This window comes from Eumetopias jubatus, unplaced genomic scaffold (assembly GCF_037043125.1).
Source record: "Eumetopias jubatus isolate StellerSeaLion01/CBP00866 unplaced genomic scaffold, mEumJub1_p1.0 scaffold_12, whole genome shotgun sequence".
Taxonomy (NCBI): Eukaryota; Metazoa; Chordata; class Mammalia; order Carnivora; family Otariidae; genus Eumetopias; species Eumetopias jubatus.
The window spans coordinates 46,138,879-46,166,634 of record NW_028274818.1 but is presented as its reverse complement, the minus strand read 5'-3'; the positions used below and the strand labels follow the sequence as shown (position 1 = coordinate 46,166,634).

The 27,756-nt window shown below is 39.1% G+C and overlaps 1 protein-coding gene across 1 annotated transcript in view; it reads right to left on the bottom strand.

The window, feature by feature from the left end:
* HMCN1 (hemicentin 1) overlaps positions 1-27,097 on the bottom strand; it is a 467,830-nt gene extending 440,733 nt beyond the window's left edge. The window contains exon 1 of the mRNA XM_028121561.2: positions 26,830-27,097. Coding sequence (XP_027977362.2) covers positions 26,830-27,097 — 268 coding nt within the window. The remainder of the gene's footprint in view (positions 1-26,829) is intronic.
* Positions 27,098-27,756: the final 659 nt, after the last annotated feature.

Genomic DNA, 27,756 nt, shown 5'->3' with positions numbered 1-27,756 from the left:
TCATCTGTACAGTGCACTCACATTACTGCTACGGTTAAAACAGTGAAAGTGTATTCATAGGGCAAGAAGGAGCTAGGGGAAAGGACAAGATTCTCAAGTGTTTATAATCCTACATAGACAGTACAAATAAAAACGGTTCTGGTCAAGTTATGCTTACATGTCTACATTTTTCTTCCAATATAGCTATAGCCTACAAGGAACAGATGTAATTTGTGCTACTAAATCTCTAACCATGGCCCTCAGTAATGTCTCTGCTGTTTTGTCTACTGATACAGTTCCAAAAAACACTTCTGGGTTAGTCTGGAGTTGTGGCTTTAGAAACAGGAAACCTGAGTTTGAATCCCACCTCCACCATCTGTGGAGTGGACAAGCTGTGATCTTCATCTACAAAATGGCAGAAATAACAGCTACTTCACAGATCTAGGGATTTTTTTTTTAAAAAGCTACATGAAGGGTGCCTGGGTGGCTCAGTCGGTTAAGCGACAGCCTTCGGCTCAGGTCACGATCCCAGGGTCCTGGGATCGAGTCCCGCATCAGGCTCCTTGCTCAGCGGGGAGCCTGCTTCTCCCTCCTGCTCTGCCTGCCCCTCTCCCTGCTTGTGGGTGCTCTCTCTTTCTGTCAAATAAGTAAATATTCTTTTTAAAAAGCTACATGAAGATGCCTACCAAATTTTATTCTCTACTGAGTCAAAAATTAATTTTTAAAAAAGGAGAAGAAGGAAGATTAATACAATGGAAAGGTTTTTTAAATCATGAATGTTGTCAAGCATGGAAATTGTAACTCTCTGGTTTCAAAAGTAGAACAGCTATTAACATTCAAAGAATAAAATCAAGCTATGAACTGGTAATTTGCTTGAGATGCTATGTATAAATGAATAAAGAATGAATTAATTTTACAAACCTAACAGGGCTGAGAAAGAGTGTGGTATGTGGACAGCATCCCTAGAGAATGTATATATCTTCCAACAAGCCTAGCTACAGTCCGAAAGCCACAACTATCAAAGGGTGCTGAGAAGTGACAGTGAGCCAGACCATAGCCATATTCAGGATTCCTCTTCTATCAGTGTTTTAAATAAGGATGATTTTACTGTTTGTAACTGATTCATCAGTTCAACTATTTATTAAACATTCACCCTCCAAATCTGCCTTCCAGCACTGTACAGTCTAGTAGAGGATACATTACAATATCCATAAGTAAACAAATGCAAAGAATAATGTGATGCATATAGTAAGTAATGCAAATGAAATACAATAGGGACTCCAAGGAGAAAAGAATTACTTCAGTGGGAGTACTCTGAAAAGACTTCATGAAGAAAATAATATTGATTCATTCACTCATACATTAAGCAAATGTACTTTGGCATTTTCCCTTATACCAGATACTACTTAAGAACTCAGAAACATATCCATGATCAGGATAGATGAAACGTACACTCTTAGAACAAGGAAACAACAAATAAGCATACACATGTAGACATATATGATAATTTTGGATAATGGCAATTGGTTTCAAACAAATTAAAATAGGGAAATCTGATGGAGGACAAATTGGGACAGGAAGAAGCAACTTCAGATAAAGCAGGCAAGAAAGACCCCTCTGGTTCTAGCATTTGAGCTGAGAACTGAAGACATTCTTGGCACAGAAAATAGGAAGCGCAAAAGCCTTGAAATGAGAATGAGCTGAGGATAACAGAAGGTTCATAAAAAGCTGGAATAAATGGAGAGGGGAAGGGTAGGAGAAAAATGCAAAGAGAGATACTCAGGGGCCAGATCGCATAGGGCCTCAAAGGTGACAGGAAGAAATTCACATTTTATTTAAAATCTATGGGGGAAAAGGGGAAATAAAATAAAATCTAGGGGAAGCTGCAGAAAGTTTTCTAATGTTACTTATTTCCATTTTTAAAAGATTACCATGGCTATTGCGTGGATAGAGGCAAGATCAGCAGCAAGAAATCTCCCGCAGAAGTTGAGAGAGAGGACGCTGGTAGTGGTGACTATAACGGGCAGATCCAGACTGTATTTTGGAATCGGAATAAAACATGTTCAATAAAAGTGTGTGGGTGGGTGTGGGTGTATAAAACTGTTTCACCTAACCATTTCAAATACTGGCAGCAAAAAAGGACAACGAAAAGAGAGAAAAGTAGAAAGAAATTCACATGTCTTGGTCCCCTGCTATGCCTAGGTACTTTAATCTTAATTTTTTAAATTGAATCCTCACAATTGCAGAAGTAAATATTGGTATCACACCTTCCTTTTTTTTTTTTCCTGAGATAAAAAAAAGTGTCATTTATGACCCAGTATCTCTGTAGGGTTATGAGAAAGGCAGGAGTAAAGACAATGGCAGAAGAGGTATGCACAGGAAACCGGACGTCTCTGACTGAAGAATGAACATTTAAAAGGGAATAGTAAGAAACTAAAATGTCTATTGCCCTTCACAATTCTCTCTTCTCCCAGAATTTCACCACTGGATGCCCTACAAAAATCCTGGCTTAAAGTATCTCTCCAGGCTCCATCACCCAAAGCCACTCACACTGTCTTGTTAACTTCCACTGACAAACCTTCATCTGGACAGCATTTCCTGTCCCGCTGATGGATCTGATATTCTAGAAGTGCCGTGCTTTCGGAGGCTGCTGAACAGGAGATAACAATTTTGGTCTGTGTTTGCTTTGCTCATGGGTAGCCCCTTCATTCCCATTCCTGTCTCCCTGGAACCCCACCAGCCCCAGAGAATAATGGGGTTCCCCATCTCCTCTAGTTCTCATCAGGTATGGCTACCCTGGCCTGCCACAGTCCTCAGACTATTCCTGAACTCCAGGTGTGGTCATCAGAGCAGCTGTGATTTCCTCTGCCAGCTGATAAGGCAATACTTGTGGCTTTACACCCTAGGTTTCCTGGCCTCATCCAGGAATGTCCAAGTAGCACATGATGGTCTCACAGTGGCAAAGCTTGAGTTCTTACCCCAGCACTGTACCCTGAAGCTTGGCAGCACCCTCCAGTGGAAAACCAATGAAATACAGCCTGAGACAGGTTTTGGCCGGTTGTGATGCTGTTTGGCAGAGACACTCCTCCTGAACAACCTCCTGAGTTGGCCTTAGGTCAAGCTGCCTGATGCACGGGATGTGCCATTTTCTACTCTCCACAAAGGTACGTGGATTAGGTAGGGGCCCTACATTAAAAGGGATACTAAAAACTAGTAAGTCCAGCAATTAAATATTATAATAATTTTATATGCACACATCATAGCATTACAACAAAGAGAGTAAAGACTGGTCAAAGTACCAGGAGAAAAACACAGATCCTCTGAGGGATTTCAACATACCTCTATCTTAAATGGACAGGGCAAGCACATAAAAGTAATTGGAAATATAGATTTGAACAACAGCATTTTAGCCATATTCTATAGCACTTAATATGTGCCAGGCACTGTCCTAAACATTTTATATATTAATCAATTTAACCCTGACCACAACCCCTATTAGCCCAGTTGCATAGAGCTAGTAAGTAGCAGAGGCAGGACTGAAATCCAGGAAGTCTACTCCAGTTGCATAGAGCTAGTAAGTAGGAGAGGCAGGACTGAAATCCAGGAAGTCTACTCCAGAATCTGTATCCTAACCACCATGTTATATTGCCTCTCTATGCAACAATAAGTTTATCTAAAATATATGTAAAAAATCACATATCCACCATGTGGTGCCTGGGTGGCTCAGTCGGTTGAGCACCGACTCTTGATTTCAGCTCAGGTCATGATCTCAGAGTTGTGGGATAGAGCCCAGCATCAGGCTCCATGCTTAGCATGAAGTCAGCTTGAGGTTCTCCCTCTCCCTCGCCCAGCTCTCTCTCTCTAAAATAAATAGAAATCTTTTTTAAAAAATCATATAGCCAAAAAACAGAGAATACTCTTGATTTTCAAACATACTCAAATATAATAACTGACCAGTTTCACAAAAGAAGTCTCAACAACTTTTTAAATAGAAAAAAAAGGAAAAAAATATGTTCAGAAAAACTAAAAACCACCCTCTTAAGTAAGAGATGGTTATGCACCAAAAACAATAAAATACCTAGGAATAAACTTAACCAAGAAAGTAAAAGACCTGTATTCTGACAACTAGAAAACACTGATAAAAGAAATTAGAGATGACATAAACAAATGGAAAGATATTCATTCCATGCTCATGAACCAGAAGAACAAATGTTGTTAAAATGTCCATACTACCCAAAGCATTCTATAAATTTAATGCAAACCCTATCAAAATACCAAAAGCATTTTTCACAGAATTAGAGCAAATAATCCTAAAATTTTCAGGGAACTACAAAAGACCCCCAAAGAGCCAAAACAGTCTTGAAACAAAACAAAGTTAGAGATATCACAATTCCAGATTTCAAGTTATACTACAAAGCTATAGTAATCAAAACAGCATAGTACTGGTACAAAAATAGAACACAGGTCAATGGAATAGGATAGAAAGCCCAGAAACAAATCCATGATTACACAGTCAATTAATCTTCAACAAAAGAAGCAGATGTATGAATTCAAGTTAAAAGCCTTAAATATCTCTATTATAAATGAGAGGTAAAAATAAACATTTAAGTTTAGAAATTAAAAGGGACAACAGAACAAAACTAAGGCCAGTAGAAGCTAAGAAGTAATTAAGATAGGACCACAAATTAACAAAACAAAAACAAAAAAATTGGAGATGATCAAAAAACCAGAGCCTGTTTCCTTGAAATAGAAAAACTGATCTAAACTGATCATGAGGAAAAGAGAAGTCATAAGTAAATAATACTGGAAATGAAAACTGAGTCATTGGTATACATACAGTATAATGTAGTTAAACTTTATTTCATCTTTATCTTGATTATAATTTCAATGGAAAAAATTAGCTTAACCATCAAATATAATTATTTTAGAGGGTTTTTTAATGAGGTTTTTTTTAGATTAAAAAAATTATTGTATATCCTAGTTTTCTAAGAGCTATGTTTCCTTGTTTGAAAATGAATGCATATATAACATTTGATATATATCAAATGAATCTATTGAGATGATCATATGATTCTTCTTTTATGTACTAATATAATAAGTTATAATGATTTACTTTCTAGTGTTAAACTAATCTTTTTCATCTTGGCATTAAAAACAACCTGGTCATTACATAAGTTTCTTTTTATATATTGCTAGATTGATTTGTTAATATCCATTTGGAATTTTTGCATCTAGACTTATGAGGGAAGTTGACCTAAATTTTTCTTTCTTATATTATCCATATTAGTTATTTGGTACAAGGGTTATCCAGCCTCATGAAAAATGTTCCCTTTTTTCCTATTGCCAGAAAGTAGTTCTGTAAAATTGTTATTTTTCCTTGAATAGTTAGTAAAGCTCTCCTGAGAAATCATCTAGGCCTAGAGTTTTCTTTGTAGGCAAATATTTTACTATGAAGAAAATATTTTTTTTTTAAGTGGGAGAAATCTGGACATGGGAAAAAACAGAGAGGCAAGGAAAAGCATTAAGATATGAGAAGTGGCAGACTAAGCTGACATGGAAGACATTCCCCCTACAAAACAGGAATGCTGGATAAAATATAAAGTTTCCTTTCTAATATAAGAGCCAAACTCAAATGATAAAAATAATGAGAAATCTTCCAGTAACCTAAAATAAAAAGGAAACTCAAACCAAAATTAAACTTCTGTTGTTACCATGGCAGCAAAAGAGGGTATCAGATCCTGATATAGGGTTTGGCTGCTAAAATTTTAATGTCCTATAGGTACAGTTTTCTTGGTATCAGCCTCTTTTGGATCAGAGATCTACAACAGAGTACCCTGCTTAAAGCTCAGCCCTACCAGTGAAACACAGAACAGGAAATTCCTCCCACTAATCTAGAAAATTGGCAAGAAAACTTGCCATCTATCCAGGTCTCTAATGGGGGGGAATAAATCTCCTGAGAGAAACTGAAATCCTAAACCAGAAACATACAAGGGCTAGTAGGAGTTGTACCAGCTCTATGGTACAAGAATCCAAAGCCAAAAAAAATTAGCCCACAAACTAACTTTAGGACCACAACAAAAGCAAATGAAAACCTCTCTGTAAACACCAGTAGTGCACAATCCGGGGTACACTAGACTCCCTGCTAAAGATGCATTCACAGTCAACAATTAGCAACCAGACAAGGAAACAAACCACAATGAGGGAGAGTCAAATACACCAAATACTTGGGAGAATTTGTGCCACTCTAAGAGGTAGAAATAATACAACATTAAAGAGACTATAATACTGAAGAGCATATGATACAAAATAAAATAGACAGATTTGAAAAAGAACCAAATGAAACTTCTGGAAATAAAAAACTATGGTTATTGAAAATGAAAACTCAATGGATGACTTCAAGAGTGGATTAAATAGAGCTGAAGTGAACTGTACGCAAAATTTGAGGAAGTCACCAAGAATGCACCAAAGAGAGAAAAAGAAATGGAAAATATGAAAGAAAGATAAAGAGGCTTGGTGAATAGAATGAAAAGATCAAAAGTACACTCAATAGGATTTTATAAAGAGGACATTACAGAATAAAGAGAGGAAATATTTGAAAGGTAAGAATTATCCAAAATTGGATACAAACTTAAGTCCTCAGGTTAGAGAGGCAAACCAGGTTTCAGGCAGAAAAAACAAAATCAAATCCATGCTTAGACACTAAATAAGGAACTGCAGAAACAGAAAAGCAAAGAGATCATCTTAAAATAACCAGAAAGAAAAGACAGCTTAATTAAAAAGGAATGACAAATTGACAGAAGACTTCTCATCAACAACAAAAGAAGTCAGGAAACAATAAAAGATTATCTTCAATGGGCTAAGTTAGATACAAAATTCTATACTAACTGAACTAGTAATCACAAATTAAGATGCTATACATAAATTCTAAAAAAAAAAAAAAAAAAAGACCGAAAGGATTTCCTACTGTTGAAGGAAGTCATGGAGAGCAGGTGACTACAGGTTGAAATGCAAGGTGGAGGCTTTTCACCTTTTCCCTGTCCTGGGAATGTACATTTGGCCCACTTTGAAGAGCTACTTCAAAGATGAAGCCTTTAGGGCGCCTGGGTGGCTCAGTTGGTTAAGCGACTGTCTTTGGCTCAGGTCATGATCCTGGAGTCCCAGGATCGAGTCCCACATCGGGCTCCCTGCTCAGCAGGGAGTCTGCTTCTCCCTCTGACCCTCCCCCTCTCATGCTCTCTATCTCATTCTCTCAAATAAATAAATAAAACCTTAAGAAAAAAGTAACAAAGATGAAGCCTTTAGAGAATAATGTGTTATTGAGACCATCCAAACTGTACACATGACTGAACCCCATTAAGGCTTCTATATAAACTCTTAAGATTCTGGGGGCCAGGTGTAGAGGACTAATCATGCTGCTGCCCAAAACAAGCGTCATAAGCTCCCTTGGCTTATTAAACCTGCCACCTACCAATCTGGAGTAGCCTGCCTCTTTCTTTAGTCTTTCCTTGCTTGCTGTGTATGGGAGCCAGTTCAGAATTTTACTCGGGAAACTCCTGAGGCTGCAAACCAACACCCACTTATATATATAATTCCTGAAACCTACTGAAGAATGTAAAGAAAGTAAGAAAGAGTGGAAAAAAACATGTAAGAATCCAAAATGGAGTGGGAAGCTAGAAGTAACAAGGAATAAAGAAATTAGTAAACAAGTCAAACCTATATAGACATTGACTATATAAACAAAAATGACTCATTGGGGTTTAAAAACAGGATGGATCTAATAAACCAGTTAATACTATGGAGGGTAGGCAGAAGATGATCAGAATAAAACATTTCAAGGCTTTTGTATTAACAGGAACATAGACACTGATCAACTTCATTAAGTCAACAAATTAAGAGTAGTGGTGAAAAGAGAGAAACATAATCTATAATTACCAAACTAATAGCATAATAATTCAATTTTATAGCAGGAAAAGGGGGGGCAGGATTAACAAAAATCACAGTAAATGGAAAACACAAAATAAGATAATAAAAATAAGTCCAAATATATAAATAATCACAATAAAAGTACAGGATTAAACTTGACTATTAAAATAGTTTGAAAATAAGAAAAGTATAAAAGATATATATCAAAAATAACAACCAAATATGGAACAGCATTATTAATACCAAGCAAAATGTATTTACAGGCAAAAGTATTAGAAATAAAGATGACCATATATTTAATGTTAAAATGGACAATTCACTAAGAACAGAACAATCCTGAGCCAGTTCACACCTAACAACATGTCCTTAAAAACAAAAACTAGGGGCACCTGGGTGGCTCAGTCGTTAAGCGTCTGCCTTTGGCTCAGGTCATGATCCCGGGGTCCTGGGATCGAGCCCCACGTCAGGCTCCCTGCTTCCCCGCGGGAAGCCTGCTTCTCCCTCTCCCTCTCCCTCTCCCCCTGCCTCTCCCACTACGTGTGCTCTCTCTATCTCAAATGAATAAATAAAATCTTTAAAAAAAAAAAAAAAACTAACTGGAGTTATAAGGAGAATTAACAAAACCACAATCACAATGGAAAACTTTAATATAACTCATTCAAAAACTGATAGATCAATTGGGCAAGAACTAATAAAGAGACAGGATTTGTGAATAACATAATTAAGTCTGATCTTATGGACAAATATTGAAGGTTTGCACTCAACAATTAAAGAATTTCAAGTACACATGGAACATTTACAAAAATTCACCCTTTCATTCAATAACTATGTATTAAGTGCCTTTTATGTCAGGGAGCCTTCTTTGTTAGGCTCTGGGGAATTCAGTCATGAAAATTAAGTCTGGCCTCATGGAGTTTATACTGAGTGGAGGAGCTAGACCTCAAATAAATGGATTCACGTCATCTCTGACGTCAAGCAGGACTAAGTCTATAAAAAGAAAAATAAAGCAGGTTGACAGGACAGAGTCGTATGGGGAGCTATGTTAGATTGGTGGACAGGGAAGGCCTGTCTGAGGGGGTAACCTTGAGCCAAGAGCTTTATGAATTGATGATATAAGTCAATCAAGATTTTGGGGAAAGAAGGAACAGCAAGAACGATGGTTCTGGAGAGGGTGTGTGCCTGGCTTGTAAGAATTAATAAAGATGCCAATATGCTAAAAATGAAGTGAATAAGGAGGAGGTCAGAAAGGGGAGTAGAGAATAATATGAGCTGCCTTTCATTTTAAAAGCTCCTCTGGCAGCTCTGGACAGAATAACAAGGAGACCAGTTACAGTGACTCAGTGTTTGGGGTTAATGTAGAGCATGAAATCATCCATAATACCTGGCTTGCTAAAATGTAACACAGAGGCCGCTGAGGGCAGGGAAGGTTTTGGAGAAGGGCATAGGTCCCTGGAATGCCGAGGCTTGCGAGACCACTCTGCCAGGGGAATTGCCTTCCCCAAAGCTTTCTTAGCCCAAACAGCCACCGCTCTGTGATCTAAGAGATGTATGCATTGTCCCCTAGGCTATGTTTAGCAGCCAGTAGAACAGGCAGATTAGCATATCCTATCTTTTCCATAAACAGATCCTCCTAGTTCCACTAAGACCCCTTGTCACACATCACATGCTTGAGAAAGAGTAATCAAGATTTATGATTATCCTGAAGGACCAATAAAGGTGAGAGCAAAGAACAGCAAAGGGTCTTCCTCTCTGAGCGCTGACTCCCTTGCCTTCTCCTCTCTTTCACAGCAAAGTCTGGAGTCATCTTTCATCCATTGGTACAAGGATTGCTGGGCATTCCCAGCAACTCGAGGTAGATAGGATAAGTAGCGGTCAAACTAAGACTTGAAGACAGAGCCAAAAGAATTTGCAGAGTGACTGGATGTGGGGTTTAAAAGAGATGAGTCCAGAATGACTCCAAGGGTGTTGTCTGAAACAGCTGTGAGAAAATGGTAGTACCCTTGCTGAGTTGGGGAACACAGGAAAAGATGCATGTGGTGTGGGAAGGGGGTGCTCATAAATGTGAGATACCCCTGGGAGATGCCCCAGTGAACATTTAAGAGGTGGTAGGTTCCTCCTGTTCCAATTCTGCATTAGTGTTGTCGGCCTGGAATCTCTGGGTATTTACTGTTGCAATTTTTCAAATTGTCATGGAAAAGAAAATGCTCAATCTGTTTCCTGTCATAGAATTAATTCTACACTCAATAATTCTACCCATCTAAAGGACTTTTCCAAGGAAAGTTAAGCTAACATTTGGTGAATACCTATTACTAAGTCCTTTCACAAATACCATCTCATTTAAACATAAATATTCCCCTTTGTGTTACGGTGGGTGAGACAATCGTGCACATCTATTCACAGCTCCACATCCAATGACATCGTGTAGTAGTTTGAAATTGGCCCTGGCAGAATATTTACACCATGGCAATTGTCAAATGCCACAAATAAGAACCCCTCCCCACCCCCAGCGCCAGAGCCAGTGGTTTACCATTTAACAGCACACTAGTGATTACATCCTTATTTTCGACAGAAGGAAACAAGTTCTAAGAGGTCAAAGGACCTGTCCAGTTACAAAGCCAGCACCCAGGTGTTTTGACTCTATGTTAAGTGTTACTTCCTTTGAAAACTCCTCTTGAGTCCTGACTTTATGTCAGGCTTCATATCAAATGTTTTAGTGCATTTTCCTCTCTAATTCTCACAACTCGACAAGGAAGTATGACTGTTACTCTCACTTTAATGGTAAGGAGACTAAGGCTTTGAGAACTTAGTAACTTAACTAACAATCAAACACTGGTCTATTTGATTTTAGAATCCATTCACTCAAAATCTATAAATTCTGTCTAACTCGACCAGATTTTACTTTGTCAAGATAAATCAAGTCAATCGTTGGGGTGCCTGGGTGGCCCAGTCGTTAAGCGTCTGCCTTTGGCTCAGGTCATGATCCCAGGGTCCTAGGATCGAGCCCCGCATCGGGCTCCCTGGTCTACGGGAAGCCTGCTTCTCCCTCTCCCACTCCCCCTGCTGTGTTCCCTCTCTCGCTGTGTCTCTCTCTGTCAAATAAAATCTTAAAAAAAAAAAAGATAAATCAAGTCAACTGTTAATTTCTTTTATAATGTAGAAGAAAAAAGCAGTGAAGTTATCAAAGGCATAAATTAAGTCCATAAAACATACAATAAATGTAAAAGGGGACGTCAATATTGAATGACACTTTTCCAATAATCCAGGAAAATTCCTTGGAAGAGGTAAAATTTTGAAAAATCTTTTAATTAGACAAATGGAAATGTTTGGCACACGGGGAGACATTCCAACATAGGGTGTGGCTTAGGAGAAAACTTAAAGGCAAAAGTGTGATCATCTGATCCAGCGGGTGTTGAACACATTCACCTAAGAAGAGCAGAGAAGACCCTCTGGGGAATACGAAACAATAGAAATGAGGTTTTTCTGTGTGCTCTGGCAAAGGGCTTTGAAGTAAAAATAAGAACTCAACAAAAAACAAAACAGATTTCACTTTGAATCTTAAAAATTGATATTCTAGGTGCTACAATATCTTTTTAGAATTTTGTTCTCTACTGCTTCATGAAATAACGTGTTGTCTCAACCTTCTACCTGGTTAAAAAAAAAATTAAAGAACAAGAGCCATCTCATAAATTTATTTCTTTCCATCACCCATAAGTCTCATTTAACCAGCCTCCCCCGGTCAGATCTTGGCAAGAACAGCTACCACTGCCCTGAGGCATTTTCAGTCGTAATCAGAGTTCCTTCCAGCCAGGGAACTTCAAGGAACTCCTCCCACCTGCTATAAAACAGTGCTTAAAGGTAAGCTCTTAGAGATCTGGTGCTGTGGAAAAACTGCTCCAATTAGTGCGTTTGAAGTTTCCAAGAAAAGAAACCTAGAGGTATACAAACTTAAAATACTTTGGAACCCACACATAATCCTCAGAATTCCTAGCTCCTATATAATTTTCCCCGTTTCAAAATTAAATGTCTCAACATCTCCAAAAAAAAATCAATAAAGCTTAATTAAATGTTTTCAGAGTAAATTATCTCAAGTATTAAATGATTTAAGAGTAAAATGCAGAGACTTTAAAAAAAAATTCAAATTTTTTTAAGGAATTAAACAGCACCCCAACATATTAATGCCCCTCTCCATAATTCCCAATGAGAACCCCATTCCTATCCAAAAAGAGATCAGAGCTTAGAGTCCATGGTACTCCCTGATACAAACACTGTTATCAGAAATTTCTAGAACAGGGGCGCCTGGGTGGCTCAGTTGGTTAAGCGACTGCCTTCGGCTCAGGTCGTGATCCTGGAGTCCCTGGATCAAGTCCCGCATCGGGCTCCCTGCTCAGTGAGGAGCCTGCTTCTCCCTCTAACCCTCCCTCCTCTCATGTACTCTCTCTCTCTCTCATTCTCGCTCTCTCAAATAAATAAATAAATCTTAAAAAAAAAAAGAAATTTCTAGAACAAACTGACTCATAAGAGTTAAGGACTTTTGTTTTCTTAATGTTAATTACTGAGTGGTCTCAGTATGGGTTGAATTGTGTCCCAGCAAAATTCATGTTAAAGTCCTATTCCCTAGCACCTCAAAATGTGACCTTATTTGGAAATAAGGTTATAAAAGATGTAGTTAGTTAAGATGAGATCATACAGGAGTAGGGTGGGCCAATAATCCAATATGATGTCCTTATAAAAAAGGGAAATTTCACACAGGGAGACCACCCTGTGAACATGAAGGCAGAGATCAGTGCATCTATAAGCCAAGGAACACCAAAGATTGCCAGCAAAGCACCATAACCTAGGGAGGCATGGAACAGATTCTCTCTCACAGCCCTCAGAAGGAAACAACCCTGCCAACACCTTGATTTCAGACTTTCAGCCTCCAGAACCTTGAGGCAATAAATTTCTGTTGTTTAAGCCACCCAATTTGTGGTACTTTGTTATTGCAGCCTTAGCAGATGAACACAGTGGTCCCTTTGCCACGCTTTCTTGGGCAAACTCCCTCAATCTCATACATTTCTCAAAATAAAAGAAGGTGGCAAAAAAATAATTTTTAGAAAGCTATTCTTTTTCAGGAGATTTTGTACATTTGTGAGAGTTCATATCATATAAGCCTCAGTTGTCTTATATGTAAAATAAGATAACATCTATCACTCAAGAGTTTTTGTGAGCCTTAAATGAGAAAAAGCATGGAATGTATCTAGTTCAGTGTCTGGTCCATAGTCATGACTCAAAAAAGTAAAATGGTGGCTGTTCTTATTAGAAATAAAAATTATGCTACTATGCCTGTGTCAATAAGACGTGTGAGATGAGATGTTTCATCAGGAGTCCCTACCAGCCACACTGCCCTCAGAGTTGCCAACAGCTAACTTCATTAGGCTCCGACTCTCCCAACCCTGACCTGGTATCTTAAATTTATATACAAGCCTTGGTTAGACTTTGCAACCAGGGTATCCACCCTGCTTTATGTCACAATTGTCTGTGGTCGCTGCCCCAAATACAAACCATTCCTCTTCTCACTTCCTCTGTTTCCTCTCTTGACCCATTCCTTCACCATCCTATGCCCTCACAAATCCCATAACCTCCCAACTCATCTTCCCACACAGCTCTCCATCTACCTCCCACTTTAGCTGAAACAGGGTTGTCTTTGGATGGCACCACCTCCCGACAGTCCTCCCTAGCCGGGTCTGCTCATTCTCCAAAACCTCAGATACACCACGGACAGGAGGTGGGTGCAGACCCATTCCCAGTCCACTATTTCTCTACTTTCAGAGAAAACACCTGCCATTTTGGGGTGCATGTCACCTATGACACCCTCTAACCCTCCTCATCATTGTCAACGGTCACCTGGAGACTACTCAATAATTCTTATTAAATAAAAATTTGATGCCTGACTTACTATCATCCTCACCATTTTAAGCGCTATTATTATCTGGGTTACTTTAACAACCACCTTCAACTCTGCAGACTCAAGGTCTTTGATCTCAGTCCCACAATCTTCATTCTAGTCAAAACTTCCTTTGCTATGCAAGCTATGATCAATCACTCTGGTTATTCTTACCAATGACCTCAGCTTCCTTGTCATATTGTCCTTCACAGCATAATCTCAACTTTTGTCAGTCCAATATATCCAGATCTGACTCTATGCTCTGTCACTTCAGTCTTTCTCTTATCAATATCCTTCTCAACCATATCCTATTTCTTTAGTCACATCTGCTCAACAAAATCCCAGTCCTGGATCAAACCAATGGTCAACCTCAGCAGTTATGCCCAAACTGCTGAGAGCTGCTAAAGAAATCACATAGCTAGGCAGTGTTCAAGCATTATAAATTCATCTTCTGAACCACAACTCATCCTGAGAAACAATCTATATGTCCCTATAGTCACCTTCTACCTCCAAAATTCCATTATTCTTCTAAAATCCTTTATTTATCCTCTGCCACTTCCCTCCTCTCATCAAATGACTATCTGTTCTATTTCTTTGAGTGAAAAGAGTCCATTGAACAAGAAGTGACCTAAGATCCTGCATCTGTACCTACCAGCTCATCCATGACCATGCCTGTCTGTGATCTGTTTCTCTTCTATCACACTAAAGAACTGAAGGTCTTCTCCTACCAACAACCAATCCCGCTACTTTGAATCCCATCTCCACTTGCTTCCTCAAAGTCCTGGTGTCATCAGTTACCTGTACTCTCTGGCATTTTCCATCTCTTCTACTCTACTGACTCTTTTCCAGCAGTACTTAAGCATTCTCTCCTTTCTCCCCTCTAAAAAAAAAAAAAAAAGTTCTTTCTCAAAACTAAGTCCCAATAACTAATGTTTACTGAGAATTTACTGTGTGCAAAGGGTTGTGTTAAGTTTGAGACATCTATTATTTCAATCCTCACATTCTCACAATTCCTAGTTACTGAAACTGAAGCACAAAGAAGTTAAAATCATACAACAAGTAATTGATGGAGCCAGGCTTCCGACCCAAGCATCAGATTCCACAGCCCATGCTTTTAACCACAACGTTAGTTTTCACAAAATAGACTGCATTTGCTAGCACCATTTTCTTACCCATTTCAGCCTCATGGCTCCATAACCCCAATGAACTGTCCACTTCAGCCTGTCAGTTTAGCCTTTATTTTCTGTAACCTTATAAGTGGACAGAATTAGCAACTTCTGCTTAAAACTAATTACCTCTTAGATTTCCAAATGCTGCCCACTCAAGTTTCTCTTCCTATTTTCCTGGACTCTCTTTTCCAGAATCCTTTATGAACTTGCCTTCTTCTGTCTTTTAAATGTTTGTGTTCTCCATAGTTCTACCCTGTCTTCTTTCTTTTCTCAGTGTACACACTCTCCTTGGATGATCTCATTTATTCCAATGGCTTCAACTGTCATCTATATAAGTTTCAAGTGGACAGAACAGCTACTTGGCACTATTCATACTAACAGTGACAGTTGGAGATGCTTGAGGAATGATACCTGGAGACAGGCCACCCAAACAGACCCACACAGGGAGACATTTACTTTGTTAAATTCACTACCAACCAAGGTCTGGCTCCTCAGACTTACAAACTCAAAAACTTGAACTTGACACTGTCAGAATATTTTAAACAATAAAAACTGATGCATAAAACTGGTATGCCAAAATATGAGTTACCAACGAAGAATACAATTGTCTAGAGAATCTGATGTATGTGCAAGTCTGATCAGAGAATTCTCTCCCCATAAGGAAAGTGCATTAGGTTAAATTAACAGGAGGCTGTTCAGTGAGCATGCAATCAAAACAAGGAGAGTTAATAGTATGATCCAAATATGTAATGACATCATTACATACTTATAAAGATAAACAGTCTATTGCCACAGTGAGAATGTTACTGATGGGTGGACTGGTTATTTAAGTGTAGAATGAACTAACATTCTGAACCCTAGATAGAACTTAGCAAAAAATCCAAACAATCCAATTAAAAGCTGGGCAGAGGATCTGAATAGACATCTTTCCAAAGAAGACATACAGATGACCAACAGGTATATGAAAATATGCTCAACATCATAGTAATCAAGAAAAGGCAAACCAAAACCACATGAGATATCATCTCACACCTGTTAGAATGGCTATTATCAAAAAGACAAGAAATATCAAGTGTTGGCAAAGATGTGAAGAAAAGGGAACCCTTGCGCACTGTTGATAGGAATGTAAATTGGTGCAGCCCCTAAGGAAAAGAGTATGGAGGTTCCTCAAAAAATTAAAAATAGAGCAACCATAATATTCGGCAATACCACAAGGGTATCTATCTGAAGAAAACAAAAACACTACCTCAAAAAGATATATGGACCCCCATGTTCATTGCAGCATTATTTGTAATAATCAAGATATGTACAACCTAAATATCCATCAGTGGATGAGTAGATAATGTGGTATACATACAATGAAACATTATTCAGCCATAAGAAAGAAGGAAATCTTGCCAGTTGTGACAACATGGATGGACCTAGAGGGTATGATGTTAAGTGAAATCAGTCAGACATAGAAAGACAAATACTGTAAGATCTCACTTATATGTGGAATCTAAAAACAAAACCAAGCCCAGAGATATAGAAAACAAATTGGTGGTTGCCAAATGGGGGTTGCGGAGGGTGTCAAATGGGTGAAGGGGTCAAAAAGTACAAACTTCCAGTAATAAAATAAGTCAATCATGAGAATATAGTGTACAGCATGGTGACTAGAGTCAACACTGTACTGCATATTTAAAAGTTGCTGAGAAGTAAATCTTAAAAGTTCTCATCACAAGAAAACAAATTTTTATAACTATGTATGGTGACAGATGTTCACTAGACTTATTGTGGTGATCATTTCACAATATACACAAATAACAAATAATTATGTTGTACACCTGAATTCAATGTTACATGTCAATTATATCTCAATTAAAATAAAGAACTTGGTTGTACAATAACTTAGCTGTTTCTGTGACTCTCATTTTCATTGTTGACCCCCCCATACTTTTGGTTGATACTTTATTTTAGTCAACTTAATGTATAAGGAGCTTATTATCAAGGCTACTGGCCTGAGAGTAATGGTATCTCTTAAAGCTAACTTTACATACATTTTCTCTTCAATTGTTTAGCAATTTCATATTTTAACCTAAGCAGGAATTCATATTTCCCCTTTTCCCATATTCTAAGGGCCAAGTCCAGTCCGTTGGACTTTGCTAATAGCTCAGAAATCTATAACCTTCTTTCTTAATCCAAGTCACCTCAATATTTCCTCCCTGAATTACTGTGATTGCCTCAGATTTCAGCTCTCAGCTCTCAGCTCTCAGGATGCCTTGCTCCAATCCATCCAAGAGATAGAGATCTAAAATGAAAACCCAATTATGTCACTCCTCACTTATAATCCTTCCAAGCCTGATAGCTTTGAGGATGAAATCCAAACTCCTTAATATTTTGATTAAACTACTTTTACTCAGGCACTATGTTCAGGTTTTAGCCCAGGCTATACTTCCAGAAACACTTTAGGGACCATCACCTTTTGAATTCTGAATCAGGGGCACTGCTCTGGGCTCACACAGCCCCCTGTGTTTCTTTCCACTATAAAATGTATTGTGGTATATAATATTGCTATTTCTCTTGCTCTTCTCCCCAGAGACTATTAACTTCTTCTAAGTTATGCCTCATTATTTTTGGATCAAAAGTACCTACCACAGTACTTGACAAATAGTAAGAAGTCTATTATTGACTGATGAGTAAGTGAATAAATGAATGAATCAATGAATATGATGACTTATCTTTGGATTTTTAAATTCTCTTGCTGGTTTCCCAATTATAAAGCAGTGGTCAAGGGCTCAAGGGACCAGTGCAGCAAAGAACTCATGCTTCTCAGGCAGTGAATGTTATTAGAATGGTACTACATTTTAACTTGTTTGAGTTGCCTTTTGCCCAGAGGTTAATAGCCACATTATCAAGGGGATATTTTTCTACTTAATTTTTTAGTCTTATTGTATAAATATTCTACTATTTTTCTTAATAATTGGCTCCTCTGCAGCACCCATTCAATCTTTATTGACAAATGTGAGTCATTCAGTAAAAGCAACACCACTGACTCTATACTACTTTATAAAGCATTTTCATATATATTGTCTTATTTAACCATAGTATCACTCAAGTAGGGAAAGTTCATATGATTTCACCTTACATTTGACATAAGTTCAGTTTTAAATTTTTCCTATTCTCCATTGAGATGGGAATCCTCATGGAGATTTATCAGAAAAAATAAAACCAAGGTTGAGTGAAAATCCCTGTAGACTTCTGAGAACTACCTATAATGTGGATCTTCTATTTACAGTGATCCTTAGAAATTAATTTATTTGTTGTGACTCTTTTTCAGCCAGTTTAGTAAAAAATAGAAGGTAATTCAGCTGAGACATTCCAGACTGCATAGAAATCCACCCTTCCCCAAATTTACCTGCTATACAAACATTCAGTGACTACTCAAAGACTCAGGCATTACCTGATCACAATGATACCTCCAAATCATATTCAATCTTAGATGGGACATATGTATCACCAAAAAGGCCGAATTAGTAAATCATTATGTTGTTTATTTTTGTTCTTCTGATTGTTATGATTTAAAAAGAAAAGTTGCATGGGGTGCCTAGGTGGCTCAGTTGGTTAAGCGTCTGCCTTCGGCTCAGGTCATGATCCCGGGGTCCTAGAATCAAGCCCCACATCAGGTTCCCTTCTCAGCAGGGATTCTGCTTCTCCCTCTCTCTCTGCCCCACCCCCCGCTCATGCACTCACTCTCTCTCTGTGTCAAATAAATAAAATCTTTTAATTTAAAATCATTTTAATAACATATAGTGTTTTATTATTTTCAGAGGTAGATTTTAGTGATTCCTCAGTTGCATATAACATCCAGTGCTCATTACATCAAGTGCCCTCCTTAATGCCCATCATCCAGTTACCCCATCCCCCCACCCACGTCCCCTCCAGCAACCCTCAATTTGTTTCCCATAGTTAAGAGTCTCATGGTTTGTCGCCCTCTCTGATTTCATCTTATTTTATTTTTCCTTCCCTTCCCCTATGTTCATCTGTTTTGTTTCTTAAATTCCACATATAAGTGAAATCATATGATATTTGTCTTTCTCTGACGGACTTATTTCATTTAGCATAATACCTTCTAGTTCCATCCACATCATTGCAAATAGCAAGATCTCATTCTTTTTGATGGCTGAGTAAAATTCCATTATTTATATACATAAAATGTGTGTATATACACACACACACCACATCTTCTTATCTTCTTGATCCACTCATCTGTCAATGGGCATCTGGTCTCTTTCTGTATTTTAGCAACTGTGGACATTGCTGCTATAAACATTGGGGTGCATATGCCCCTTTGAATCACTATGTTTGTGTCCTTTGGATAAATACCTAGTAGTGCAATTGCTGGGTCATAGGGTAGCTCTATTTTTAACTTTCTGAGGAATCTCCATAAATAAATAAAATCATTAAAAAATAAAAAGTAAAGTCACAGAAATGAAAGGCAAAGATTAAAATGCCCAGAGAAATCACTGGTTCTTGTTTCCAGCATTCATTCATTCATTTATTCATTCACTCATGAAACATTTTTTGTGTGTCTACTGTGTTCCAGGCCTGTGAGATAAATGGGGCAGTCCCTGCCCAAGGAGGCTAATGTCTAGTCAGAGAAAAAGGTACGTAAGCAGAATTACAAAGACCACTGAGAATGTGTACTGTCTTTTGGTCAGAGACAAACCATAAGCAAAACCAAATTCTGATTTACCAACAATCAATCAGAAGGGTGCTCTTCAACTTAACAGCAACAGCAAAAACAAAAACAAAAACCCCACCATTCTGTGGGAGTCAGAGAGGATTTGGTTAAATAGAAACATCCCTAACACATTTAACATATTTGATTTATCAAAATTTGGTCCTTATATTTTGGGAGAAAGTTTTCATTGTACATAGAAAGACACCTCTAGATATCCTCAGAAAACATCTAGTGACATAGTTCTACTCTCTCAGGTTAAAATATTCCATCATCCTAGGAAACAAGAGTTATCATTGTCCAAACAAAATCTCTCATTCTTAAATGTTAGTTCATTGCCTTTGGTTGGATTTCTCTTGGACTTTAAAGACCAATCCTTTTCCTCGTGAAAATCCTTCTTCCTGTAGAATATGCTGGAAGCAAAAGGAGACTAATAGCTTTGTAGTTCTTTTTCCTCTATATACTGGAACTCAAAACATTTCAATTTGAAGTTTAGTTCATATAAATTTGTTTTCAAAGTCTAAATGTGCAATATTTTCTTTGTAAAAATCTTTCTATTCATTATGGCTTCCAGTGATTTTGCTATTGCTCAGAAAAATATTCTAAGAGAATCTTTTCATGAAAGTCCTAGAGTGCTTTCTTAACACCTTGTAGGTCTTGCAGAGAGAAACACACAATGTCACTGAGGGCTCACAGGTTTTATTACAATGAAACTCTTTAAGTACAGAGAAAGTAAGCTGATATTTCTCCCAATGAATCAAGTCCTTGCTACTCTGAATCCCTTTGCACTCACTTATCTTTCACCATATTACAGTCGTTACAAATCACAAACTTTAATAATAACCTACCAAGGCACTAATTTTATAAATAGAGAAACAGAAGTCTGGCGAGGTTGAATAATTTGCTCAAATGACAGAATAAGGAAAAGAACACAAATCTTCAGTTCCAAATTGGATGTTCTTTCTAATACATTGAATTTGCACTTTGTAAAATACTGGTTGAATCATTTATCAAAACTAATTTCAATTTTCGCTTCATGAACAAAGCAACCATTCCAGTAGTTGGAAACAACAATTCCAAAGATTTCCAATTATTTTTCTCCCATTCTCTTCTGAATTCTCTCCAAACAGCCTTTCACTCCCATCACTACATTTCACTATGGTTGCTGAGTCACCAATGACTCCCACATTGCTAAATTGACTAGCCAATTCTCCAGCCTCCTCTTAATTAACCAATTAGGGCTTCTTCCTGAAAATACTTTCCTCTCTTGACTTTTAGGATAATGTACTCTTGTCCCTCTCTGACTTCAATTTCTTAGGCTACTTTGCTGGTTCATCCTCATCTCTGACTGCTAACAATTGCTGTCCCAGGGCTGGGTCCTCAGACCTTTACTATTCTTCAAGTAATCAGTCCCTCAGTGGCTCATCTAGACTCACAGCCCTAAATATCATCTATATGTGTACCTTTGGATCCCAAATTTATATCTCTGACCCAGACCTCTTCTCTTGAACCTTAATTTCATATATCCAACTGCCTTCTTAATATCTCCACTTGGGTACCAAAAAACATCTCAAACTTAACCATATCCAAAAATTAAAGCCTCATCCTCCCAAACATTTTCTCAAACCTGCTTCTTGCTCTTTCTTCTCCATCTCAGTAAATGGCTATGCTACGCTTCCATTTACTCAAGACAAATCCTCAGCATCGGCCTTGTCTTCCTTTTCCTCACACATCATTAAATTCTTCTGGTTTAATCTTCAAAATATATACAGAATCCAACTCTCTCCCCAAATTTCCACGGCTACCAAATTCACCCACGATATACCATCCTCTTGTGCCTGAATGATACAATAGTCTCCTATCTTCCCTGTTTCTGCCCTTGCTCTTCTTTAGAGTATTTTCAAACAGTAGAATGATTTATGTTTATGCATAAGTCACATCATGTCACTACTCTGTTCAAAACTCTAAAATTGCTCTGCATCTCACTTAGAGAAAAGCCAAAGTCACAGTGGCTTATGAGCCCTTTCACGGTGTGCCCCACCACGTTTCTGATCTCACCTCCTAACTTCTCCCTGTCCCCCACTGTGCTCTGGATACACTGGTCTTTTCATGGTTCCTTGAACATGTCAGGATGCTCTTGCCATGTTCAGAACACTTCATTTATTGTTCCTCTGCCTGCAAAAGTCTTTCCTCAGATATCCTCATTGCTCCCTCCCTCGTCTCCTTCAAGTCTTTGTTCAAATGTGACCTCTTCAATTGGGAGCTTCTCTGACCACCACATTTAAAATATCAACACACTCAACTCACTTCAAACTCCTCATGCTCTTTTTCTGCTTTTTATTTTCTCCAGACCAATTACCACCAACAAAATATCATATATATTTTAATTATTTTCCTTATTGCCAGTGGCCTCTGCCAGTAGAATATAAGCTCTATGAGAGCAGAAGCATTTGTCTGTTTTATTCAGACAATTGTATGTCCAGTGTCTGAAGCGATGAGCCTGAGACATAATAGGTGAGTGAGTGAATGAATGAATGAATTAATGTGGACAGATAAAAGACATCCTGGGAAAAACCAGAGGCATAAATGAAAGAGAAGAGAATTTTTCTTTATATGAAGAGACTCATATATACACACTGTCCCATTCTCTTTCCTGTCTCTAGTACCTGTCTTACAGAGAGAATTGGAAGACTGATGATAAAAGGAGCTGTTATTAGAGGAAGACCATCAGCCCTCCTCAAAGTTGTGCGCTAAGAAAGACAGAAACAAATTTTGAGTGTCGTAAAAAGCACAGCAAAAATTAAAATGTAAGAATCAACAAGTTCAATAATAAACTAGTGGTGATGAGATGTGAAGGAATCAGAATCCTTACACACTGCTGGTGGGAATGGAACATGGTATAAATGCTTTGGATAACAGTCTGGCAGTTCCTCCAACAATTCAACACAGAGTTACTATGATCCAGCAATTCCACTCCTAGGTACATACCCAAGAGAAATGAAAACAGACGTTCTTCTGTGTTGTGAGCACTCAATGTCAATGTGGGGATAGGGAGGTTTCCTCACATCACAACAAGCTGTTCTCAGACACCACCAGATTCCACAGGGTAAGGGTTCAGTTCTGCAAGACTGCCCACCCACCCCCAGGCCAGCTGCCAGTCCAGGTTGTTACCTGTACCTCCAACCAACTGGCTATAAATCAGAGGCTCCCACGACCCCCTTCTTAATTTGATGAATTTGCTAGAGTGGCTCAAAAAACTCAGAGAATCCACTGATCACTAGATTATCAGTTTTTTATAAAAGGATATAACTCAGAAACAACCAGATAGAAGAGATGCATGAGGAAAGGTATGTGGAAAGGGGTGTGAAGCTTCCATGTCTTCTTTGAGAGTGCCATTCTCCCCAAATCTCATGTGAATGGCCCCAAAGCAATACAAACCCTGTCCTATTGGGTTTTTATGGAGGCTTCATTACATAGTCATGACTGATTAAATCACTGGCCACTGGCAAGTGATTTAACCCTCCACCCCCTCACCCCTCCCCAGAAGTCTGGGGTGGGACAGAAAATTCCAACCCTCTAATCACATGGTTGAATCTCCTAGCAACCAGCCTCTATCCTTAGGTGGGATCCAAAAAGTCACTCCATTAATATAACAAAAGGCAATTTTATGGCTCTCATCACTTAGGATATTACAAGGGTTTTAGGAGCTCTACGCAAGAAATGGGAAAGAAGACCAAATATATATTTATTAATAAATTACAACATCACATATATCCACACAGAAACTAGTACATAAATGTTGATAGAAGCACTATTCATAATAATAATAGCCAAAACCCTAAGTAGCCATTATGGATTAAGAGATAAGCAAAATGTGGTATACCCACACAATGGAATATTATTTAGCCATTAAAAGGAATAAAATCCTGACACATGCTATAACATGAAGGAACCTTGAAAACATTATGTTTAAGTGAAAGAAGCCAGTCAAAAAAGACCACATATTATATGATTGCATTCAGATGAAAGGCCAGAATAGGAAAATCTACAGACAGAAAGTAAATTAGTGCTTGCTTAGCACTGGGAGGATGATGATAGGGAGCTAAGGGCCAGGGTTTCTCTTTGAGGTGATGAGGATGTTCCAGACTGTAGTGATGGCTGCATGTACCTGTGAATAAACTAAAAACCATTGAATTATACATTTTAAATGAATGATTATATAATAAGGGAATTATATCTCAGTGAAGCTGTTAAAAATTAATACACTAAATGTTATTACGGAAGTGAAAAACCTATCTTAACCACAGTCAGCATCGAAAAGTTGGCTTGACTTTCCACCATCCTCGCCCCCTCTGGTACTTCCTCCTACCATGGGTGTGTTTTGGGTCCTCCTGACACCGGCTTCTTTATGTGCACATTTTCTGAATGACTTTTATCACTTCCTTGTTAAACTGTTACACTTCTGCCTCACGTATGCCTGTGTTTCCTGTATTTTTTTTTTAATTTATTTGACAGAGAGAGCACAAGCAGAGGGAGAGAGAGGGAGAAGCAGGTTCCCTGCTGAGCAAGGAGCCCGATGTGGGACTCGATCCCAGGACCCTGGGATCATGACCCGGGCTGAAGGCAGCCACTTAACCGACTGAGCCACCCAGGCGTCCCTGTTTTCCGTATTTTAATTTTTACCCGCACCCACAAACACACACCTTGAGCCAAACTGTGATGCAGAAGTCCAAAGCAATCATGTACAAAGGCCTAAAGATTTTTGTCAAATGCCTTAGAGTATATCTTGGATCTTAACCAGCTTTGAAAAGCTATAAGTAGTCAAGGTTATAATTATTGTATTAAAGTCCACCCATTATTTCTCTCCATGTCAGTTGTAGCACCCAAAGGTAAGGATATGTGTTAGGAGCTATGAAAAACAACCACAAGTAAAACAGACAGCCATAAAATGTCATAGTCATTAGTGAACTTAGAGCTGCTCAAATCCAATTCTCTCATTTTATAGTCAAGGAAACAAGTAAATTGACTTTTCTAATGTCACTTAGTAAAACAGCCAATCCCCATTCAAGGCTCTTTCTGTCATTCCAGGCTGATCACCAATCAAAAGAACAAGAGAATCAAAAACTCTTAAATGATTATACATACCATACACACACAAACACGCAAATTTTCACACAAAGATAATTCATAATCCAGTAAAGTGAATTAGCAAACTAAATTAAAGGTTATTAGTATGTTTTAATTTCTATCTCCCTCTTTATCTTCAAAAATAGTTTAAATATTCTTAGATAACATAAACACTTGGCCACTTCTCTCTACTTTGAATCACAATAAAGCTAATTTTGCGGAATTATATATGCAATTAATTTTATGGAACCAATTTAATCATTTTCTCATATTATTTCTAAAAGCTATAGCATGCCAAGTCCTACAGGAAAGTCAAGTACAGCATACCTTCCCATTTGGTAACAATTGGAAAGCAGCACACCACAATACAATTTATTCCAATAATTTTTCATATCACATCAAAATATCATGGTGATCCAGTTTCCACTTATGACTTGAGGTGATTTTTGTGTTGTTTGCACCAACATCATTTCGTAAGAGTCTTTTGGAGTAGAATAAATTGTGATGTTAATTAGAGAAAACAATTTTTACTTTATTTTTTAGCCAACTTCAGCTATAGCCCCATAGAAAAAACACATTTAAGCTATTCCAAAACAGCAAAAGTCTTGAACTGCATCACAACTGGCATCCTGACATTTAATAAGTCGAAACATAACACATGAGGTGTCTTACTAAGACAGTAAAAACAGTAAAGGACCATTTAATTCTTTATTCAAATATGCAGACCATTTCATGCTTAATCAATGTAGAAAAACCTACCCTACTCTTCAGTATGTCCCAGAAAAGTGGGATAGGTTCTTATTTTCATCATTTGAAGAACAACAACAACAACAACAAAAAAGTCCCAGAAAGTTCCATTTCCCTCTAAATTTCTCCCCATGCTTTTTTTTTTTTTTTTAGAAAGCTGGAACCCGTCACATTTAAGACCTAGCAATAATGTGAACTCATATGTTTGTCAAAATGCACAAGGAAAGAATATGAGATTCTCAATATCAAGTTCCCATTGTGAAGAGGTTGTGTCAAGCAAGGTCTTCTAAGGGAAGAGGGAGACTTTCAAAGCAGGAAAAATGTGGGAGAACAGTGGGGGAGGACTTTTAAGAAACCACTGCTGTATTTCTTCAACCAGGCAGGGACTTGTGCTAATGAAACTCAGGTGGCTGTCAGACAGCGAGCCCCAGGGCCCCCCCTGCAATGCTGCCCTTGGCAATGACAAGGAGGGCTCCTATGAGCCTCAGGGAAAGGTGCCACTTGAAATAGCAACTGAAAAAAGTAAATAGGATCATATTACCCCGGAGCAGCTGAAACCCATGGCTTTGGGGGGAAAAGTACAGTTATTTTGCTTCAAATACCTTTAAAAGAGCGCCGACAACCAAATTACATGCATTTCTATTGGATGAGACTGGACAGAATGTTTCTACCCATCTGAGAACAGAAGTAATGATGACTTGGGGCAAAGATGAATAGATTCAGTTAAGAAATGAATGGCCTCTCTCTTATTTTCATCCCTTCGGTTCCACCAGTAATTACAAGCTTCCTTGGGTCTCACACAACAGGTTTTTCCTCCCCCTCTCGTGTGAGAGTTACCCTGAGTGTGCTCTCAACCGGGATGGGAGCTCTCAGAGCAGCGCTGCTGGATACCCAGGTCCAAATCTGCCGTCATAATTAAGCATTCTTTAGCTCTAAAATTAAAAAGTCAATGAACTCCAGTTTCCACGTCCTTGCTCAGGACTCTGGGGTCTGGTTTTTACTGTAATTCCACACTTCCAGGTTTGGGGGTCACTGCCCAAGCACCTACAAGACCTGAGGAGGAGCCGGGGAACCAAGCCAGATGCCAAGGAGCAAGTCTTTGTTACAATGGTTTTCAGCTACACATTAAAAGGGGGGGAAAAAAAACAGGTTTGGAAACTTCCTAACACTGAAATAATTTCGGAGCATAAGACATAAGGGAATCATGAGAAATAACAAACACAAAGAATAAATGTTTCCCTTACCTGGATCATGGAAAGGCACCAAAGCGAAGTTGAAAAGTGGTCTCTTAGGTCTTTTCAAAGACGTCTCCAGGATTTTGGAAGCCCCTTCGATCACCTGAACTAAATCATCATACATGGAACCAGTCACATCAAACACAAAAGCCAAGGTGGAGGCCCCCTCGGGAATTTCCTCAGCCCCTGTCTCTGACTGGGGGCTTGCATCTTGAGCTAGGGAAGAATAAAGAAGAGCAAACAGGAATACGGTGTGGACAATGTCCCAGGAAATCATTGTCTTGCCTTCCCTTTTTTTTTTTCTCCTGGGCGCCTTAGCACTGTGGTTAGCCCTCCTCAATAACACGCAGGGGGCTTCCTCTCAGAGCAGCTCATTAGGCTCTCGAAAGCTCTCTGAACTAGCGAAAAGTTTGGAGGCGACAATCCGAGGGGGACGGGCACCAACCCCGCAGCCCTGCACTGGCTGAGCGGGCGGAGATGCGGCAGCTTTTGTCTGGACGCAGCTTCCTCCGGGCCGGCTAGGTGCCCGCGGGCCGCGTGCGGCGTGTAGCGGAGAGCGGGCAGCGCGCCCGGCCCATGCCCCGGGGGCCGCTCCAAGCCCTGCGGCGCCGCACCGAGTCCCGCCGCCGTCGCCGCCGCCGCTCTCCGCCGCCGCTCTCCGCCGGGGCCAGCCACTCAGGCTCCCAACTTTCCACTGTGCGCCGCTCGCTCGGGAGCGCGGAGGGGAAGCCCGACGCGGCCTCGCCTCCTGATTGGCCACGGCGGCCCCTCACCCTAGGCGCTGGAGGGCCCCCCCCCCGGCGGAGGGCGACTTCTCTCTCCGCCGACGCTAGGGTCAGTTCGGTACCAGGGAAGCGCTCCCAGTGTCAGCTCCGCTCCCGCCGGCGCTGCTCCTGACCTAAGAACCTCAGTGCGAACAATGGCTTTCAAGAATGT